Consider the following 22,346-nt stretch of genomic DNA (forward strand, 5'->3'; position numbering starts at 1 on the left):
GTGCCTTGGGCATTGGCATGTGTGGAACCCTGGCAGGAAGCTCTGCATAACCCCTGTGACTGGTGATAAATGTGCTCATGTGAGCTGGAGGACAAGAGCAGAGGGACAGCCTTAGGCAAGGTTGCCTCTTTCCCTTTTCCCTGTTCTTCCTACTGGCAGTGTCCCACACCTACCCCTTCTGCCAGGAGCACGACTCTCAGCTGGGTGCTGGAGATGGAGCACAAAGAGAAGCTGAGCTCTTCCAGAGGGCTGGGTAGTGCTGGGTGTGGGATCCCCCTTTGTAAAACCCAGGCTTAAGCAACAAATCCACGTGGCAGAGGCTTGATGGGTGCAGCAAAATAGCAAGCAGAGCTGGGAACATCCGAGCTGGGAACATCCGAGCTGGGAACATCCGAGCTGGGAACATCCGAGCTGGGAACATCCGAGCTGGGATCCTCGCCCCGGCCACTGCACACAGCAGTGAGTGTGGGAGGGAGGGTGTTCCCCTTGCACACCCACCACGTCCCTGTCCCCAGCTCTTGCTCAGGGAGCACTGCAGATGAGTACAGAGACTTCCTTCAAAGAGCAGCCCTCTGTTTTGAGCTCTGGATGGTGGTGCAGCAGTTTCCTTGGGAGGGCGTTAAATCACATCTTTGCTACAGGGGCGATGTGACAGTAATACTAAGCAGACTCTGCAGTAGCACCATATGGATTGCTTTTGCCCTTGAATGGGAATGGGATTCTGGTTTTAATCAAGTAAAATTCGGCATCAGCCTCAGTAAACAGCAGGGTGTGTCAGTGCATTGCAAAGTTTTATATGCATAGTTTTTAAATGAGCTTTTAGCAGGTTGGTATTAACCTGCTGGAGCTCCAGGGTTTCCAGAGGGGGAATGCAGTGAAAAGCACCTTTTTTAAAAGGACTGAGGCACAATATCTCTTTCTGGCACTTCTGTCTCTGGCCCCTCTGGGTCTTCACTGCCTGTTAAGAAGTGAAGTTGTAACTGGACAGTTCCCGGGCATTTGCCTCTGAATGAAAGCAAAAGCCTGTGTAGTCTAGAAATGAGGAGCATTTGTGAAATGGGTGGCACACTGCAGAAAAAAAAAGCTGTCATGTCCCACCAAAGGCAGCTGAGGGACTGAACAGAGAGGGATGATGTGCTCAGCAGGGCTTTGCTAAGGAGCAGTGATGGAGCAGGGAGGTAGAGCAGCAGAACTGTGGAGACCCAGATAGGAGCACACAGGCAGGAGCCAGCTGGCCCAGCAGCAGAGATCCTCCCCAAAATCTGCCCCTTTCTCCAGCCCCACCTACTGTACCACAGCTACTATTACCAACTCAGTTGAAATACGTTGTAGTGAACAAACAAATAGAGGCCCTAGGAATACAGATTTTCAGGGAGACCTTTTATTTTGGGTAGTTGTTTCATGTGGGCTCGGATTTGAACTCCCAAGTGCAGGTTCGTGCCAGCTGCTCTCGGCAGTGGGTGCAGTGTACCTGCTACAGCTCTGTCTGAAATTCAGAGGGACAGGGCAAGATGGTCCTCTCCCAGGTGTTGCTCACACCCTGAGGGCTCTGAATCCCCTTTTAGGTCATATCTCTCCACCACATACGGTCAGCCTGCAGCAGGCTGTTCTTAGGTGATGCTGCTCTGTGCCTAAAATCAGGAGACAGACTAGACTTTTAGGCATCATCCCCTTGTTTCTGAGCACCCCGAGGCTCTAGGGTTTGACTAAGTCAAACTTCAGAAATCCCTGGTCAGGCAGTTTAACACAGGTTGTGGTAAAATTTAGTATGCAGACCCTCACCTGTGTGGTTCATGGGCTGGCTGTGGGGTTTAGCAAACAAGTATTTCTAATGCATTTTGGGATCTTGGCCTGGATGATGCTCCAGGAATCCATGAGATTGTTATCCAGATGCAGAAAGCCCTAGATACTGTTACCTTTCCACTGAAGAATGGGTCTAATAAAACCGAATTTAATGGAGTGCTGCGTAATCAGACTTTGTCCTAAGGGCTCTGTGATATCTTGTGTGATTTCATTTTCATTATGAAGAAGTATTGATCCATGCTTTGCATTGGGTCTGCCAGCACAGAAAGTGCAGAGCATCCTGGAGCCCAGGGAGGACATTCCAGTGGGCTGATGAGCTCTGCTCTGAGAGCAAAACCCTTTTTTTACCCTTTCCAGGTAAAATCAACGTGTGGAGCCGTTTTGTCAGTTTTCTAAAGCAGCTTTGGTGAAGTGCTCTGCTTTGGCCAGCTCAGCATGGATTTTAACCTTGAGAAGGATGCAGACAGGTGTATTTGCATGGGAATGAGTGCTTTTCAGCTGTTGGTGTCCCCTTTGTGTGTGGCTTGGGAGGGGAGACTGAAGGGGTGGTCCTTGCCAAGGCTTTGTTCTTCCATCAGCCACATCCCTGGGGTGGACAGTGTGGGTCTGAGGGCAGTCTGGGCAGGGCTGAAGTCTGCCTGCTTTGTGGCTCTTTCTGTACTGTCACAAGCAAAAAAACCAACTCCTTGCTTTGTCCAGTCTTTTTGAGCTGGAAGTTCCCTCAAAGGCATGGATTCAGCTTAGGGGTCCCAGTTCCCCATGAAGGGAACTAAGGGGGGGTCGTGTGTTGGTCTAAAAGAAAAATAATCCCCAAATCCTCATGGAGCAAGTTTAGGTGCAGTGACACAGATCATTACTTTGCCAATGTTTCTTTAAAGCGTGTTTAGGGATTTTATTCAGAAAGTGCTTTTCCTTCTCTGCTGGGCCTGATGCAGCCCTGCTCCTGTTTGGGAGTGGCTGTGTCACAATGTGTCCTTAATCCCAAGGACAGGATAAGTGTTTCTGGGACCTCTGGGCCTGGCTTCCAGTGAAGCAGTTCTAACCAGGCTGCCTTTCCTACCTACTGCTCTTACATCTACAGAGGATGAAACTTGCTCCCAGATGCTTCAGGCTGGTGAAATTAGAGGGTTAGTTTATGCTGGTGATTGTGTTAGACAGACTGTGGCTGTCACCTGCTCCCCTTGGGGTGGCTCTGTGGGCTCTGTGCTCCTGGTGCCATTCTGTACAGTCATTAGCAGTCTGGAGTGTGTCATTAGTGGTAGGCTTTTATTTCTAAGATGCTTAGCTCTCCCTCTGGAGTTCTGCAGGGATAACACCATCTTTTCCTCTGTGTCTTGTGCTGGAAATGCAGATCATGCTGGTTTAGCAAGGACCTTTCCCACAAGGCAGCTCTGCCCCTGGTCTCCTTTTGCAGCGTGTGGCACTGGTGTGTGTCACTGTGGGCACATCCTGCTGCTTGGCCAGGCAGCCTTTGGCCAGCCCTGCTGAATTAATTGATCCCTGCTCTTCTCCCTGCAATGTCTATCTGCACGAGATCTGGACTTGCAGCAGAAGTTGGAAAGTTGGTGGGTTGGAAAGTTCTCCAAGCTTAGTTGTGCTGGTGTCCTGCAGGTGAGCAGTCCTGCTCCCAAACAAGCCAGGTTTTGTCTACTGCCTGCAAGTGGACTTGGGCATGATTTTGAGGGTATCTCTTGCTCTGTATTGTACTGAACAGTACCAGTGGCAAGACACAGCACAGGATAAGCCTGAGCAGTTTGAAGGCCAAAGCCTGTTTTGGAAAGCTGGGCAGGGAGGATGCCCATGGCAGCTGGCAGGCTGGGACTTTAAGAATTCCATTTCTTCAGAGCAGAAAAAGGATTTCAGGTTGCCCTCATCAGGTTGGCAGCTCCACACTGAATCATTTCTTGGCAGATATGAGCACTTGCTCTTACAGTTTTTATAGCTGTGATGTTCATTTACAGCAGCTGGTGCTCAGTGCACAGTCCCTGTCCTTCTCTCTTCCTGGCTAGTGCCACTGCACAAGGCAGCTGGATAGGGAAGGGGATTTGGAGATAGCAGAAGCCTTTTGAGCCAGCTGGCCCAAGACTTCCATTGCTGTCACCCAAAGCAGCACAGTGTGTGTGTTGGACACTGCTCCCAGAACCACCACTCCGACCTGCCCAATCACTTCCCCTCTGCATCTGTCCCCTTCCCGTCCCAGTTTAAATAATAAGGTGTGCAGAAGTACCTGGGACATGGCACTGCAGAGCCTTGAGACATGTCAGGCTCACTCCTGAGAGCACAGCCTGGGCTCCTCAGCCCCAAAGGCGCCTGTGCTGATTTTCTCCTCCGGGCAGTTGAGGTCAGACCGTCGCTGTCCCCAGCGCTCACGTCAAGCACGTGGATGTTCTGGTCTGGGAAACCCAAATATTCCTCGGCCAAATGAGCCATTGTTTGGTGGCTTTGATTTTTGCAAAAGGTGTGTCTCATTTCTTTGTTCAGCACTGATATTGTTCCTGTGCCCCACAGGCAGCACCTGCTGGAGATGGGCACTGAGCACACACAGGGCAGCTGGCAAACTGCCCATGGTGTTCCTCTGCTTCGTCAGGCTGTGCAGGGACAGGGAATGCACTTCACAAAATAAATAGTTATATGGTAGGGAAAATGGTTTGTGGTTTTGTTTTGCTTGGTTTTGTTTTTTTTTTTACTTTCCTCTGTGGAAAGCCTGGAGTACCTGCTTGCCTAGTATAATTCCCTCAGTTTTCACAGATCCAGCTCTGGGATGTACTTGTATGACCCACATATATTTGTAGCCTCTTTTTTTTTTTTTTTTTTTTAGAGGCTTTGGGAATCTTACTCCTGTGGTAAGATAACAGACACCTGTCTGAAAGGCAGCTCATTTCCTGAAGGAAAACTTCACTCCCCGCTCACTTTTTTTTTTTTTTTTGCTCTCCCTATATTACCATAATGAAATGTCAGCTTTGCTGCTGAGCAGATGTCTCCTCCTAATTACTGTTGTTGCAGGGTTCCAGTGTTTATCCTGACTGTCTAGCCAGGCTGTTACAGCATTAACTGGCTCACATCACAGCCTGGCCACGCAGTTGCTGCACATCTGGAAGAGGATGGAAGTGCTGGTGCTCTCCAGCAAGTTTTTGTCTGCTGGGTCTCTTTAATGTGCCAAGGACAGCATCCCCCAACACTGCTTTAAACTAAGAGTGGTCCTTGCAGAAAAAATATCTGCAAGTGTGACTTCCCTTCCCCAAGCATGGCCTGGTGGAAAGTTGGCTCGAAAAGAGCAGATAGTTCAGTGAGGTTTGTTCTTTCTTGTTCCTAACACACAAACTGGGGTGCTCTGTAGGGCAGGCTGCCTTTGTGGCAGTGCATGGACCAGGTTTGTAAAAGCAGGAAAGGGTTGGACCAGCATTTTCCTCCACCCAGTTATGTATTTCCTAGGAGATATGAAAAGAGCTCATGGGGAGGTATAAAAACAAATGTGCTCTGTTTGCAAGAAGGAAATGTGAAAACAGTGCTTGGGGCCAGGGGAGGAGGGAGGCTGAGAGGTCCCGGTCCCCTGGGAAGGGCAGAACTAGAGAATTTCCTCTCCCATTCAGTAAAGTCTCTTGTGTTTTCTCCAGTTCTGCTTTTGGGGCCATTTTATGTTCTGAAAGTTGGGGGGTTTATTTTTAAAGTTGTTCTCCAAGTTCCTGAGAAATCAGCCACTTTCCTAGAACTCCCTGCCTCCCTCAGTGGCCTGGAAATGTCTGTCTTGCAACTGCAGTATCACACGAGAGGGGGGTTTTTGTTTTTGTTTGCAGTGCATCTCAACCTCCAAGCTCTTTGCAAGGGTTTGTAATTCTTGGGCTCCATTACAAAGCTTGGTTAGGTAGAGAGCACCTTCTCAGGGTGCTGGCACCAAGCAGCCGGTGATTGCTGCAAGGTTGGAGCTCCATTATTCCATCTTCTGGGCTGGAAATAGCCACTGATTTCTGAGCTGTTGGCTGGACTTGGCACTCAGCTGCTTGTTGCCTGTTTCATTCTACCTATGGCTCTGCCCCTTTTGATCAGCTTTGCAGCACTGCAGTTTCAAAACAAATAAATTAAAAATGAACCTCTTTATTTGGAACCCATAAACCTTCAATACAGCAAGTTGCCCAACACATCCCCTGGTATGATAAGGCCAAGACAAATCCACAGGATTTGAGTGGTTTCCCTCCCCAGCAGCTCTGCTTGGTCCCACTGGTTGAGCTTTCTCTGAGTTCATGTCTGTCCTCTGCTAAAGGCCTGGTGACAGATGGATTTCTGAGAGTTGTGTCCCAGTGAGGCACCCAAAAGAAATGACTGTAAGGAAATGGCATTTCTTCTACATTATATTGTGTCTCCAGCAGCAGCTTGGGGTGGGGTGCCTGAGCTTGCACCTTTGTGTTCATCCTCCTGGAATGGTTTTCCCCAGGTGTGTTGATGCCATGGCAGACCATGCTCCTGTTTTGGGTTTTTTTCAGTGCACTACCAGAAGATCATCCACCGGGACATCAAACCTTCCAACTTGCTCTTAGGGGATGATGGGCACATCAAAATCGCTGATTTTGGAGTCAGCAACCAGTTTGAAGGGAATGATGCCCAGCTCTCCAGCACGGCAGGGACACCAGCCTTCATGGCACCCGAGGCCATCTCACAGACTGGCAAGAGTTTCAGTGGAAAGGTAGGTCTTTGCTCACAGCTGGTGCCTCCTGGGACCCCCAGGCATGGCACAAAGGGCAGCACCACACCTGCATCCTCTGCTGTTGCCCACCCAGCAATTCTGGTGCAAATGAGGGTTGTTCTTTAGTAAAACTGAAGCTCTGATTCTGTCCAGTCCTGGCAAAACTCACATGGGTCATTCTGGGCAGTGGGCAGACACTTTGCTCTGGGTTCCTGCCCAGGCAGCAGCCATTTCCCTGCCCAAAGGGAAGGGAGGAAACTCTTGGTTCCCTTCCAAAATAATCAAGAGGCACAGGGGGCTGCTGGGCACCAAGGTCATATCTTGATTCCCTGGAAGGCACTGCCGAGGGTGGTAATGCAGACATGGGGTAGGCTCTAATGGGGATTTTTTGCCTGGAAGACTTCTGAGATTCAGCCCTGAATGGTGTAATTTCCTGTAAGAAGGGGCTGCTTTCTGGTCACAGTCCTCTACAGCAAGGACAAGGAAGCAGTGCCTGGGCCAGCACAGTCCTCATTCCCCAGGTGTGCTACTGATGAGCCCAACTTCAAAGAGACCCTCCACAGTGACATAAGAACTGCTAAATCCATATAAATAGTGTTCTGTGAATCAGTGGGAAAATCCAGCTCATTCAGATCATCTGTGATGCATCTCCTTGACTGCCTGTACCTGCTTTTTTTCAGGCACTTGATGTCTGGGCCATGGGAATCACCCTGTACTGCTTTGTTTATGGAAAGGTAAGCTGGCTCTCAGCTGCTGGAGCCCTGCATGGCAGTCAGTGTCTGTCTGCCTGGCTTTTGACTCATTCCTTTCCAAATAAAGGCAAGTATTAGAAACAAAGACCTACCTTCTGCAAGCTCCCAGATCCCCCTGTGGATGAGAAGGGGCTGACGTTGTGATCTGTGGAAAGGATCATTTCCTGTGTTGGTCCTTGTTTACAGAGGCATTGTTCGTGCTACAGACCCAGAGCAGCATCAACAGCACCAACAACAGTTCGTGGGGGGCATTATCCACATTGCCTGTATTTAGAAATGAGCCATTTATTTAGAAATTCTCTATTTAGAAATTTAGGCAGAGCATGGAGGGAGGCACAGGATTGATCCCAAGCTGCTGCAGCACTTAGCAAACCAGATTACAGAAAGCTCTGCCTGCCAAAGCTGAGTTGGGCCAGATGGAGTCCAGTTTGGCAAGGCCAGGTCTTCAGAGCTGCCTTCTGCAAACTGCATGTCCTGTCATGGCTTTTCTCTTGCCTGTGGCCAGAACCCCCTTTTCCCACCCACACTCTCCCAGCAGCTATGTGCAGTCTCTGTGTGCAGGAATATTATCTGGACTCCTGCCCAAGCCCAGACCACTGCAGATGCCACCACACAGGCATCAGGCAGTCAGCTCAGGGGTAAGAAGTGGCCAGGGAAGATGGCAGAGCCAGTTCATGGTCACCAGGCAGGCTGGATGAAGGGGGATATCCTAGTCCAGTTATATATTCCCTAAATCCCTCTGCTGTTCTTCTGCATTTATTTTTTAATAAGGAACAAATCAATTTATTGGGGGGGGAAGATTTTATTTATTTCCATCTCTGTGTAAAATCAAGGGATTATAGGGAGTGCACTTGTATTACATGAATGACAAATGCCTGAGTTGTGCCAGGACCTCTGACAACTGGAAAATCTCTTGTTTGTTTTACAGTGCCCTTTTATAGATGAATACATTCTGGGTCTTCATAACAGGATCAAGACCAAGCCTGTGGAGTTCCCAGAAGAGTGAGTAAACTTTACTCTGCTACTGTAAAATAAAGTTCAGTTTTCAGCATTATTCTCTGTGCAGCCCAAATGCCAGTGGGTCACCACGGAGGGACAGCCATGGGTGGGTGAGGTGCTGTCTCTTCTCCTGGGTCCTTCACGTGGGTTTTGTGCTGGTGATGTTGTTGAGGTGTTACAGCTGCCTCTGCTGATCCTCTGCCCTTCTTGTGCAGGCAGGGACTAAAGGAAATGGCTCTTGAAATCTTTGGAAGTGAAGGGATTTCTTTATGGGTCTAAGAAGTTCTGACCCAGGTGCGTGGTTTGGCTGGGGGTTTGTGTTTCTCCCCATGTGGCAGCCTCTGGAATGACTCAGTGTATTCATTTGCAAAAGCTGTGTGGTTATAGACCTCAGTCTTGGTCTGAGTAAATGCATCTCTCCTCTGTGAACTTACCTTAGAGCTGGGAGAAGTGTCTGATGGAAGGATGCTTGTCCCAAGATACACAACCACAGCTTGGTGAATCCCACTCCTCTGCCTCCTCCAACACACCACAGGAGAACATGGGTTTGTCCTTTGTGCAGGTGATTAATTTGTTTCTCCTGGTTGCTGTCAGATGAAGTAGCCAAAGCTGTATTCTTTGTTCTCCCTCCCAAATCAGCACAGTAGTCGGCCAAAGAATTTTTTACCTTTTTGACCCAACTGCTCATTCTAATAAAAACATACATATAAAATTACTTGATTTCAAGCACAAAGAAATTAAAGCTCTAATGAAAGGCACATCTGGTATTAGAGAGGAAGGCAGGGATGTTGTCAGGCAGCCTGTGATACGATGGTGGATGGTATCCACCATCCATTACATGAGTTTTGTGAGATGCTCACTGAATTTTCAAACACTACAGTGAAGGGCTGATCCTCTGCCTTGGCAGTCCCAGGCTCTGAGTCTGCAGAAGGTGATGGGTCCTCAGCCTGCCCTGTTTTAGTCATCTGACTCATGCCCTGGTCTCCATGGGCTGCATTAATTACCTCTGCATTGAGGGAAGCACAGCCACTGCAGAAAGCTCAGCCAGGGCCATCTCTGCCCCGGGTGGTGGAACATCTCCAAGGACCTGGGCCACAAGGTCAGCCACTTGTTAGCAGACACAGACCCCAGTCCTGGGTGTGGAGCAGCTCTGGCAGGACCAGGTGACCAGGATTCAGGCATCAGGAGCACAAAGGCTGGTCGTGCTCCATTGCCATGTTCCCACCAGTTGCTCTGCAGATGGGGCAGGACTTTGTCTTGACAGCACTGCAGCAAAATGTTTATGTTTCCCTGGCAGCCTTCTCCCCTTGCTCGGGTCCTGGCAAAACACCCACCCTCTCTCAGCCACCCTGTATTTGGGTTAGCAGTCAGCTCACAAGTGACTGTTCCCACCTGCCTCTGCAGTAAGTTATTAACATTTAATGGGCTGACTGGGTTGTGCTGAGATCCTTTCCTTCATTCAGGCATTTCCTTCAGCGATAACTGGGCTGCATGATTTATGTGGATTCCTCAGTGACCTGCTCTCCCAGTCTAAAAAAAGCTGTACCCCTGGTTAGGTTGTTGGAGCAGAGGGTTACTGGGTGTTGACAGCTGTCCAAACCACATCTATTTGTTAGATAAAAGCAACAGAAATGCACATGAAGCTGGAATTCACTGGAGTGGATCCACCCTGACCTCCCACAGAATTAGCACCTCCCTATAGTTAGGAGTATTTTGGTTTCAATGTATTTCACCATGGCTACAAAAGACACATTCCTGTTTGCAGGCAGCCCATGGAAACTCATTGCCTGTTTCCTGACAGGCTGTAGGACAGACGGAGCTGAAGGTACCGGCGTCACCGTCCCGTCCCTTCCCTTAGAGACGCTGGGATAAATATTTATTGCACTGCAGTTCTCGTTCATGTCACTGAGCCCTTGGCGTGACACGAGGTAAATGGGCTTGGCTCACACCCTGATGATCCTGGCATGACTGAAAAACAAGCTGGAGCAGTTTCTGTTTAGACATGTATTAAGAGAGTCAGAAGCTCTGCACGGTCCCTCCTGGTGAAGTCCAGGACAGTGTTCTCTGACCTGCAGGCACCCTGTAAAGTGATCTGTGGTGCTGGCAGCCCTCCCAAATGGGCACTGAGCTCTGTGGTGCTTGGCATTTTCCTGAGAGCTGTTACAGGACCATGACTGTGAGAAATCCCAGATAGCACAGGCTTTTCAGGTGAAAAATGCCATCAGGTTCAGCATACACCCTACCCTGGCACACTGGAGAGGGGAAATCAGGCACGGGGTGATGTGATCTGTTGCGTGGCCATAACCCACCTGACACTTTGTGATCCTGTTTACAGGGCTTTTCCTTATGACATTAATCCTGTGTTGCACAGAAATCAGTCTGGTGCCCAGAAATGTTAGGGGATTATATGTTCTATTTCTCGTATCTTAAAGAAAGCTGTTGACAGTTTGGCACAGAACTGATGTTAAGTATTTTAAAAGCACCATCTCACCTGCATTGGTGTGGTCTCTGGGAGGAGCCTGTTTATTCTGACCTGCTAAATGCACTGTCACTGCCCATTGCTGTTCCTCTGTGCCTGGAGCTCATCTCAAGAGCAGCACCATTCTTCCCACTCCCACCTAAATTGTCACCCGAGTCTCTGAGGACTCATCCTGTCATTCCTCTTGTCTGGGCTGTATTGCCTGTGTACTGCACAACCTTGGGGCAACTCTGAATGTGGTTAGACTTTAAACTGAACCCAATTTTTTGCCCCTTCCCACTGAATGACCAGCATTTCTTTGGTTTTTTGGAAAGATCCTATAACCAAAGCCCATGTAAAGTATTCATAAATTATCAAACAGCAGCTCTGTTTTCATCAGATTAAAATATCCTTTACTGTGATGTGGTTTTCATTTTGGTTTGTGATAGTTTATTCCCTTCTCTGCTTGGGGCAATGCAGAGGAGGTGGGCACAGTACCTGGTCCTCACCAGTGTTTTCAGTCTCAAATCCAGCCCTGCTGGGCAGTGACGTTTTGTGCTGCCAAATTCCATCTCTGTGCAGTTCTTCAGGAGTCATTTGTGACACAGACTTTCAGCTGCCTAATGTGATTCTGTCACATCCTGGCATTTTAATGCAGCAGCACTTTGATCACGCAGATCTAGTGTGTTTGGAAGATGTTGCCTGTATCATTAACCACAGGAGTCATTGCAGCCTTTGGGCTTGAGGGACAAACTGCAGGACCAAGGGCTCCACGTGAACAGAGTGGCTTCTGAGTTCAGGCACTGTGGCATTTAGATCTTGGAAATAGTGTTAAAAATTATGTGTTTTTCTCTTACATCTGTTCATTCCCTCCTTTTGTTACTCCAAGGCTGAGCTGTACAGGTAGGAAATACAGAGTTACTGTCTGGCTGCCATCAGTGTTCATGGAAGCAATTTAATTAACACAACCTGCAGGCTTAGCTGGGAATTTGAATATCATCCAGCACACAGCTGCTCATGATGCATGTTCAGCAAATCAAGCTCTGCCCTTCTTGATTTGTACAGTTCAACTTCAGTTCTGTTTTGTTGTCCCAGAATCTGCCCTCTGAAATTTCCCTATGATGTGCTGTCTTTAAAAATGTTCTTAGATCCATTCAGCTGATGTTTCCTTGTGCATTTTGAGAGAGTGCCTTTGTGTTAGTGGGCAGAACAGGATAACCAAGCTCTGTAACTGTGGTGCCCGAGGAGGAACCAAACCAACAAGACCTTCCTTTCTCAAGCCAGGTTTGCAGAGAAAATATCTCCTGAGTGGAGCAGGTTCCCTACCAAGTAACTGCAGTAAGAACTGGGCACGTCTTGAGCCCTTACAATTCCTTTGTTAACTGACTGCTGCTGTTTTCTTCACTCAGAGCACAGATAAGTGATGAGCTCAAGGAACTGATGCTGCGCATGCTCGATAAAAATCCAGAAACAAGGATAACAGTCCCTGAAATTAAGGTAAATTGGACTTTGATATTAGAGTTTTCAGTCTCAGCTGATTTTGTTGTTCCCGTGGTACCTTCTAATGAGGCAGAGCTGTTCCCAGTGTTTGTTTTGGGAGCTCTCCCTGGCACTCCGTGTCGGAAAGGGAGAGTGCTCATTTTGCAGCGTCCCACAGCTCTGTCGATGCTTCTTGCTTGGGGAATATTGACAAAAGCTTTCTTGTTTGCTTATTTAAGTGAAAATTACTCAAAATCTGGCTGATCTCAGTGAATCCCTGGGAGAATCAACGCTGTCAGGGGGACTGCAGAGCCTGTGCTGGCAGTGTTGGACCTGTTACAGGGGCTGGATGTGTGTTCCTCCCTGGTCCTGGTGTGGTCAGTGGCCTCAAGGCAGAACATTTGTTTCTCTCACCATTACTTGGGAGGTGCTTATTAATAGAAAGAATGAATAGGCCTGGCAGAGCACAATGCTTCACAGGGTTTGGTTTTATTCTGGTTTTGCGTGGGCTTGCTGTCCTCCTGTCACCCCTCGCTGAGGCCTCAGACCTGCTGGAGGATCTCAGGATTTCCAAAGGGATCCATCAGCATCCTCTGCAGGGCACACAACTCTTGTTTGCTTTGTCTTGAGCCAACACCAGCACGTTTGCCACCAAAGCTGACAATAGAAAGGTTAAGCTTCAAGAAAAAAAAACAAAGTGATATCTCTTCCCTCCATGCCCAGTAGGTCACAGCCAGTGATGTGGGAAGTCCTTTGGAGCTGTATTTATGGGATTTCACTTGACAGCTCTTGCAAGGCATTTCATGTGCATCCTATAAGATCCCTTGGGTAGAGGAGCAGAGCTGGGTGCTGGCTCTTGTCCCTGGCCATGCACTGAAAGTGCTTGGTGTGCTTGGGGACTTGCCTTGGATGCTGACAGAGCACGTGTCCCCTGTGCCAGGCTGGGGTCTGGGCTCAGCCCATGCCCTTGGGCAGAGCTTTCCTCGTGTTCACAACCAAGAAAACCATTCCATGAGAGACAGCAGGAACAGGGGGGGGCTTTGCTCTGCTGCATGTGAGAGAAAAAGATGAAAACGCTCTGGATAACTCGGGTTTTCAAAGCATTTCAGGCCTGATTCAGAGGGCACCGGGTTCCTCCGAGGTGCTGGTGGGTGGCAGTGGGTGTGACAGCACTGGGCATTAGGGGATTCCATCTGTCCAGGCACCAAAATCACAGTCACAGAATATGCTGAGTTGGAAGGGACCCACAAGGATCATTGACTCCAGCTCTTAGCCCTGCACAGACACCCCAACAATCCCACCCTGTCCCTGGGAGCGTTGTCCAAACACTCCTGGAGCTCTGGCAGCCTTGGGGCCGTGCCCACTGCCCTGGGGAGCCTGGTCAGTGCCCAACCACCCTCTGGGGGAAGAACCTTTTCCTAATATCCAACCTAAACCTCCCCTGACACAACTCCAGGCCATTCCCTGGGTGCTGTCCCTGGTCCCCACAGAGCAGAGCTCAGGGCCTGCCCCTCCTCTGCCCCTCCTGAGGAAGCTGTGACCACAGTGAGGTTTCCCCTTCCTTCTCCAGCTGAACACACCAAATGCCCTCAGCTGCTCCTCACACAGCTTCCCCTCAAGGCCCTTCCTCACCTTCATTGCCCTCCTTTGGACACTCTCTAATGGCTCAATATCTTTCTTACGGTGCGGTGACCAAAATTTCCAAGGCAGCTGGTTGAAAAGCGCTGCTGGGAGTGGAAAATGGAGCAAATGGAGCAGTACAGCTCAACCCTGTGCCCCATTTCCCTCCCACCCCACCATGACAGAGCTCTGGTGGGGGAGGCAGAGCCAGAGCTGTGTCTGTCCTTCCCCAGGTGCACCCTTGGCTGACCAGGGGGGGAGAGGAGCCGCTGCCGCTGGAGGAGGAGCACTGCTCCGTGGTGGAGGTGACCGAGGAGGAGGTGAAGAACTCGGTGAAGACCATCCCCAGTTTGCCAGCAGTGGTAGGTACAAACCACAGCCACGTCCTCTGCGCTGGGCGAGAGCGTGGGGGCTTTACTGAAGCCTTCAGCTGGTGGAGGAGCTTTGGAGAGGGGGGCTTTGCTGAAGCCTTCAGCTGGTGGAGGAGCTTTGGAGAGGGGGGCTTTGCTGAAGCCTTCAGCTGGTGGAGGAGCTTTGGAGAGGGGGGCTTTGCTGAAGCCTTCAGCTGGTGGAGGAGCTTTGGAGAGGGGACACACGTGCTGTTGGCATGGGAAGCTTGGCCTTTCCACCCAGTGTGAACTTGTTGTGTCAGAGCACTGCAGCAGCCTGAGTGTCAAGTAGCTGTTCTGTGGGTTCCTTCACTTTGTGCTCTTTGCTGGTAACGCTGTTAAATGTCTGTTGAATTATTGAAGAAGCTGTTGTTACTCCTCTGAGCTGCCTTCAAGGAGTCGGTCCTGCTGTTCTCACTGGTCTGTTTTTCTTCCTCCAAGATCCTGGTGAAGGCCATGCTAAGGAAACGCTCCTTTGGAAATCCCTTCGAGGTCCAGACGAGGCGGGAGGAGAGATCCATGTCTGCCCCAGGGAATTTGCTGATGTAGGTATCCAGAGCCTTGCCTGGCAGAGCAAAGGTGTGTGGGGAGGGTGGAGGAGGCAGTTTGCAAATCTCTTCTGTAGCATTTAAGGACAAAACTCCCCTCTAAATCAAATACTGAAGATAAAATCCACCTCAAATCCTCTCAGATTGAAATACAATGCATTAATACAGCCTAAAAGCTCTTTTTATAGATGCAGTTCTCTCTGTAAGGTGGGTTTGGCCTAAACACATGTAAGGTGCTAAACTTGGGTCTGGTTTTTTACCTGTTAGTTTATAATATGCTGTGATCAAAGATCCATTAGAGACTGGTGAAGCAAAATAAGTTTAATTAGAGTCTAGTCTAGATACATATTAGAGGGTTTAATTCTTCTCTCCTTTTTGTGGACAACAGAAATGGTACCAGACAGGCAGTTTGTGTGCTTTTTAAACTCAAAATGAGACGATGGGGTTTGACTATGGTCTGGGGCCCAAGCCTGGGCAGAGACACATGGGCAGACAAAGAAAACTTTGAAATTGCTTTTTCATTTGAGAGCACATTCAGTATTTTTTCACACTGACAGTTGTGAAATAGTGGAACATGTTGCAGCAGGATGTTTTGGAGGCGGGGTATAAATGGCTATATTGGGATTAAAAAGGGAATAGACATATTAATGACTAATAGGTTCATCAGCAGCTTTTAAACGTGATGTTCTGTATGTACAGGGGTGGGGAGAGAATTCCTCTGCCCTTTACTTGGTTCTTACTATTCCTCCCTCATTTTTATCACTGATTCCTTTCAGAGACAGGATTCTGGGCCATCAGTCCAGTAAGTACCAGCTGGACCATTAGCTTGATCTGAGACAATTAAAGTTCTCACCCCACAGGATCTGTAAGGCTTGGTTCACAACAAAGCTGTGTCGTCCCAAAATGATGCTTTTCCACCCAAAATCCCACCACCATGCCTGGCAGACTCCCCTGAGGGTGTGCTGATTCTCACTGCACCACTGACAGTGCAGCTGGAGGAGTCTCTCTCTGCCTCTCAGGTGTGTGGGGGTTTGAGGGCTCAGCTCAATTAAGGATGATAATGCTTTAGGTCCCAGCTGTGTATTGGAGACTTCACTAAAGACTCTGCCTTGGAGTCCAGGGCCTGACAGCACTTTAACATTTTAATACCCTGTAAAAGTGCTGCTGTGGGACATTTCTGGAGCGTGGCAGTCACAGCTCCTTTGCCAGCTTAGCACAAGGGATTTGTCCTCATTTGTTTCCCTTGGCTCATTGCCTTCCAAATTAGTTATTGCTAATTGGACACACATCCCTACCCGTATCTTCACTATCATTCCTGGTCCCTGCATTGCATTACTCTGAGATGGGGAAACATTTACTAAATTTGAAGAAAAATGTATTTTATTCTTCCCGGTGTCCCTGACAGCTCACTCAGAGCAAGGCAGGATTTCTTCTTTTCAAACCCTGCCTGAACTGATATTTCAAGGTGATCACACTGAGCCTGTTTCCAAGAGGGACCTGTTCCCTCCCACCTTCACTTGAGATGCTTGAAAACCTGTGCCACCAACTACCCATCGAGTGGGAAAACTCCTTAACCCTGTGGCTGGTTCCTGCCTGGAGCTGGTGCTTTGTTATCTTCCCAGAATAAGTAAAGTTCATTTGATCTCACATAGCCGTGAAGCTTCTGATCAGCCACATAATCACTGTCTAATCCTTTTTAAAATCATTTTAGGCCTTCAAATCAGCTGTAAAAGCCTCCACTTTTATTTGCCTCCTTTGTAAAGTTGCTGGTCTAATTCTTCCCAGCTTATACAAACCCAGCATCTTTCCCTGTCTCTGCTCATTCCAGCCCTGTGTTTTATTCAAGCTCCTTGTACAAACTAAAAGGTTTTTTTTTTAAAGTGTATAATTTCCACTTTTGTGCTGCTGTGTCCAGTGCCCTTAGTTTATAAAAACTTTTCAGGCCAGGGATGAAGCTGTGGCCACGCTGGGCTGGCCTCTGCCCAGCCAGTGTAATGTCCAGAATTATTGTGAATGGCCTTTGAATGTGCCAGTTCTCCACTGCACTAATCCCTGCTCTTAATTTCTCAGTCTCATGCTGTCAGTGCCAGTTTTTGGCAGTAACAGTTGACTTTATCCTGAATTAATTCATGCACAACTGGAGCTTTGAGAACCTGTCTCAAACCCCTTCTGTTTAAAAGGAAAACACTGGCCAAGTCTCTTCAACAAAGTGTTGTATATTAAACACTACAGCAGGGATGCTCCTTTTAAGGAATGTGGATTATTATTATTATTTCAAACTTTGGAAAATGCTTTACTGGCTGAATCTAATGAAAATTGCTTCAAATTTAAATAGATGTGTTGAATCTAATGACATTAATTGTAAGTGAACTGAGTCTAAATAGGAATGTTCATTGTTCAGTGAGTTATGTCTTGATTACAGTGTTATTTCCACAGGGACAAACAGAGTAGACACTAAGCTCATCCAGTCCTTAATTCATAGTGGGTTGTTCCCTAGAAAAACACCCCTTAATACACATATGAAGTATAATATCAGTGCCAATGTTATGAATAGCACTGTGGTAGTTAAAATAAATTTCGAGTGAGTCGACGTTGCTATAAACTTTTAGGACCTTGCAAGAACAGAGAATAATTGTTGTAGTAAAGGCTCTGCAGGGTTTCTGCATGTCCAGCACCCTTGCAGCTGGACAGGGGACCCCAGAAGTGGGAGCTGGCAGAAGAGCAGTGCCTGCAGCCATCGCTGCTCTCTGGACGTGGGGTTGCCCACGAGGGGCTGAGACAAAAATGAGCCACACATTCCCAAGCTCTCCTCCACAGAGCTCCTCCTCCCCAGTGGCAGTGTCTTTAGAGAGAGCTAAATCAGCTTTTGTAATTGCATCTCCTTCTAGTTTATAGGTAGGAAACAACTTGTTGTGTTGCTACGGAAGAGAAAAAGAAAAGCAATTAGAAAACTCCAGTTTCGCATTCAATTTATTTAATTGGGCTGCATGGGAAATTGCTGGAGCCCCACTCGCTGCTGCTTCAAGCATCTTATATCTGTGCCCATTCTGAGGATGTATTTTGCAGGAAATCCTCTGGCAGCTGAGCCTGCTTTCTGGCATTTGATGCCTAATTGATGATTCTTAAAATGGAGCTGTCCTTCAAGCTCACTCTTGGGGATTTGGAGAGGAAGAAGCTGAATCATGTGGCTGAATCTTTGTTCATTTCTCCCTGCCTTACCTACACAGTGCTCTGTTGCTGGGAATGCTTCATGCCATAGCAGGGGGGCTTTCATGTTGGTAGCCTTGGTTCCTTTAGAGGACACCATTAAGACGCCCGTGATTTGAAACAGTTCTTAAGTTATTACTGGGAGGAGATAAGGTTTTTTTAGCACTCCTTAGACCTGGAGGAAGCAAACCCTCTCCTGGCTGTTATTTATTGCTCTGTTTATCAGCACTGAACAGTTTAAGAGGCAGCTGTGAAGTGCAGGCACGCTCAGCAGGTGGAGAGGAACTGAGATGAAGATGCCCCCATTTAGCAGTTCTTGTTTTGCACACCCAGAGTCGTGTGAGTGCTGCCAGCTGTCACCTTACCCTGTCACCAGGGTGGTGTCCAGGTGTCCCTGGATCCTGCCTTTCATGCAGGATCTCCCAGAGAGGCAGTGATTCATGGAGCCCTGCAGGTCCTGCAGACTGTGGCCAGGTTCAAGCCCATCATTAACAGTGGCTGCAGAATTCTTTCTAATTTTCCAGTTTCACAGTATTTTTTTTTTAAGCCCAGCTGTTCACAGCTGAGTTCTGGGTTTGTGTTTGCTGCATTTCTTCTGCCTGCTCCAGATTTCTCCTAATTGAGTCAGCACTGGCTTCACCACATTTTATTGCTCTCATTAATTGCAGCTACTACCTATCAAATTAATTGCTGTGTTTTGACAGACCCAATTTACTTTCCCATTATGGCTGCTATTGCTATTGATGAAATGTGGTTGTCAGCTCCTATATGGGGGATCAGTTGATATTTAAAAAGCCTACTCTGTTTCCAGCCTTTCCAGAAAGAGAGCAAAATAGCCATCACTGCCCTTAAGGCCATATTATCCATGTGAGTTAGGCATGAGGAAGCCAAGGGGGAAAAGGAGGTAAAAAAAGTGTCTGACCCAGGTCTCCAAGCAGAAACAGCTTCTCCCAAAGCAGCCTGGAGGCACCTGCCTTGCAGGGACTTTGTGCTGAGAAAGTTCCAGGGCTCAGTGCCACAGGGCTGCTCAAAAATAGGCTGCAGAGGTTCTCCTCGGTCAGCCAAGATTACAGCATCAGATTTGACAAGGGAAGAACTGCAGGGTGGGTTTAAATTTGCCAGATGTTTCCACTAAAGATGCTCCCTTGGTCTCTGTTGGTGCTCGGTGTCTGTCTCTCCAGTCCCGGGGAGATTTTGGGTAGGGACCCCATCGATGCTGTCAGACAGAGTGAAACCCAACCAGAAGCCTTATCAGTTTTCACTGCAGAGAGAACTGCATGTCTTGTGGGAAGAGCCATGCCCCACATGCAGGTAGGTATCCTCAAGGGACCAAGGCTGTGGCACAGGATTTTCCTCTGCAATGACCCACCATCGGCAGGTCCCTCCAGCAAGGTCCCCACTGCTCCTGTGGCTCTGCCCCACTGCATGTAGTGGTGATGGCAGGCCATGATAGGATACAAAACCTCCAGAGGAGCCAAATTACATGGCCCAGGGACATCAGCAGTGTGCTGGAAGCTGTCTGGAGCTTTCAGCAGTGGTAGGGGCTGGAGTGGGTTTGTACCAGTGCCCGTCCTTGTCTGTCTTTCAGGCTGCAAGTGAATGTGTCTGGTGCTCCTTCCTCCATTCCACTCTGCTCACTAGGCTGGTTAAGGCACAGAAATACAAGCTCCTTTGCCTGCTGCCATCATCTTCATGATCACTTTCTTCCTTTGTCTCATTGTTTTGCTCTCAGGGACAGATTCCTCTTAAACACATCCGTACATTTGCATCCATCTTTAAGGTAATTCCGTGTCTGTGTTTCCCCTGGGTGCTGTAGAAACCCCCTCAGCCTGTGTGTCCCCTCCTCAGCCTGTGTGATTTGCGTGGTAGTGAGAACATTTGGCTCCATCCTTCCTTCCTGTAGGAGGAGTTTTGCTGCACTCATTCTCTGTGTGTGACACTAATGTTTATGAATGCTTTTTATTATTATTACTATTTGTGATTCTTTGGCATTTCGACTGCTTTTAGGGAGGAAGGGGTGAAAAAAGCCAGGGGGGTGTTAGCAGGAACTGGTGCTCAGCCCCAAGTTTGTGGAGGGAATAGCTACAGAATTTGGGAAAGGCTGAGCTTTGGAATTTGAGCTCAGGTTTATTATTTAGTGATGATGCCAAAGAAATAGAGGTGGAGCCATCTCTGCTCCAGATGCTCCCCTGTGCTTCTGCCTCTGGTGCAGCACTGAGAAGACTGAAATTGGTTGCTCCAGGTGACCACCCAACCCCACCTCAGCCAAGGCTTCATCGAATCGTGGTCATCTGTCCAACCACTTGCACAGACCCTTCTAGGAAGTGGTTGGGCCAGTTAATTCTGTTAAATAACAGAATAGCATTGATGCAAACCATGACAAGCTGCTTACAAACGTCTTGGTGTGAAGTCCCAGGATCCAGGACACAGCCTCCAGCTGGGCCTGGAAAGATCTGGGCTGGGCTGAGAGGCTGGGAAAGAGCTGCACGGCTCTGAATACCTTTGGGAGCAGCTCTGGCGCTCTGGAGGCTCTGCCTGGCTCCTGGTTTATCACTCCGAGACAAATGGATGAGCAGGAGCCAGGATGTCGCCTGCTCTGAGTGAGGAAGGACTTGCAGAGATTCTCCAAAAATAGTTAGGAGAAGGCAGGGGAGGAGGATGGGGACTGACGTGGCACCGGTGGGGACAGCTGGTGCCACTGCCTGCTGCTGCCTTCTCCGTGGGCAGGAAGGGACTTCAGCAGCCTGGATGGGGGCAGAGTGTTGGTATTTAGTGGGGGCTCAGTGGAGGAATTAAGCACTTGCCAGGGGGGTGTGTATATGCTGTGATTCAGTAGGTTGTCCCACTGCATCCCTGTCCCGTGTTTTGGAGGGAAGTGCTGTGAGGCTCATTCCCTGCTGGACACAGAACACCCTCGGTGTCTGTGATCTCCCTGCAGCTCCCGTGGTGAACAGCCATGTCCTCTCCTGGATAATTGCACAGGTCAGGCTTTGCTCGCCTGTGGCTTAGAAAATGTAGCAGAAATACAGTCTTATTTCTTACAAAGAGTAATTTAAGGGAGATTCACATCCAGCCTCAGGCCTCACAGCATGAGCAAGGTTCCTGTGGAGCATTGGTGTCCTGGTCTCTGCTGCTCCATGGCAGCAGGTTTTTGGCTGGTGTTTGCACCGTGAGGGTCCTTTCACCCTGCCACGAGGGTTTGGAGAGGCAGGGGCTGCTCAGGGTGGTGGGGGAACATGGAACACACTCCAAGCAGGGAGCAGGAGCAGCAGGATATGCTGGGCTGTGCCAGAGAGCAGAGCCTCTGCTGCTAAATGTGGTGATCAGTCATTTAAAGAGGGTGATGACAGGCACTGAAGACAGAGCTGTTCCTCAGCCTCCCCCGCAGGGAAATGCTCCCTGGGTTCAAGGTCAGGTTTATTGCAGGGCTCTGCTGGAGCAGAGGGAAAAGGGAACGTGATTTTTGATCATTTCTGGTTTCTTCAAGAATTGTTTTAGCCCTGTGTGTCCTTTCAGTGTTGTTCCCAGACAGAGCTCCAAACCCACATTTTCCCAAATGCTGTGTGCTCCAGGCACGTGCAGCAGTGCTGATGCTCCACGGCAGAGCTGGCTTGTCCATGCAGATTCTCCTGCAGAATTCCCTGGAGCAGGTTGCCCAGGGAAGTTGTGGATCCCCCGCCCTGGAAATGTCCAAGGCCAGGTTGGATGGGGCTCTGAGCAACCTGGTCTAGTTGAAGGTGTCCCTGCCCACAGCAGGGGGATTGGAACAAGATGAGCATTAAGGTCCCCCTTCCAACCCAAACCATTCCACGATTCCATGATGCAGCCAGGCTGTGCTGAGGGAGGCTGGACACCCTGGGAGACACAGATTCTTAGAGTATCAACACCTCCTTGATGATGTGCATATCTTCATGATGGAGAAATGGGGTTTTAGGTGAAGGCATCAGCCTGCCATTGGTCACTGCTGTGGGATGTTGTGGGTGGCCCCTGGAGATGTCCCCTTCTCTCCATCCAGTCCAGAGCAGTGACAGTTTTCTCTGGTCAAATCTTGGCCATGGGCTGTCTGTGGATGGCTGGGCTGGGTGGAGATGTTGCTCCTCAAGGATGCCCCAGAATGCAGGTACAGCTCAAGCCTTCTACGTGAGAAAACATCAGAAATTAGGAATAGGAGGAAAAGACCAAAGGTATCATGGTGAATGTGCAATGCAAGTAAGTTACTTTGGTTATTAATTCTATGCCTGCTGCTCTCAGAATTTGAGTACTGCTGTTCTGGGGACCAGACAAACTCACAGAGGCTGAAATCACACAGTTTTTGTGTAGGACAAACTGAGCTCTGGTGGAAACATTTAGTTTTATTGCCATTTACAGCAGGGCTTTGGAGAAGCACTTATGGGATGAAGCCATCCCTCTGAT

General features: G+C 48.8%; 1 protein-coding gene across 4 annotated transcripts in view; it reads left to right on the forward strand.

The window, feature by feature from the left end:
- CAMKK1 (calcium/calmodulin dependent protein kinase kinase 1) overlaps positions 1-22,346 on the forward strand; it is a 93,363-nt gene that overhangs the window by 65,772 nt on the left and 5,245 nt on the right. For all 4 annotated transcript variants that reach the window (XM_017828847.1, XM_017828850.1, XM_017828848.1 and 1 more), the window contains exons 10-15: positions 6,282-6,481; positions 7,162-7,215; positions 8,162-8,235; positions 12,100-12,187; positions 14,023-14,151; positions 14,620-14,723. In XM_017828847.1, the coding sequence (XP_017684336.1) occupies positions 6,282-6,481; positions 7,162-7,215; positions 8,162-8,235; positions 12,100-12,187; positions 14,023-14,151; positions 14,620-14,723 (649 nt within the window). The remainder of the gene's footprint in view (positions 1-6,281; positions 6,482-7,161; positions 7,216-8,161; positions 8,236-12,099; positions 12,188-14,022; positions 14,152-14,619; positions 14,724-22,346) is intronic.

Source organism: Lepidothrix coronata, unplaced genomic scaffold (genome assembly GCF_001604755.1).
Source record: "Lepidothrix coronata isolate B3197 unplaced genomic scaffold, Lepidothrix_coronata-1.0 Scaffold154, whole genome shotgun sequence".
NCBI classification, from domain to species: Eukaryota; Metazoa; Chordata; class Aves; order Passeriformes; family Pipridae; genus Lepidothrix; species Lepidothrix coronata.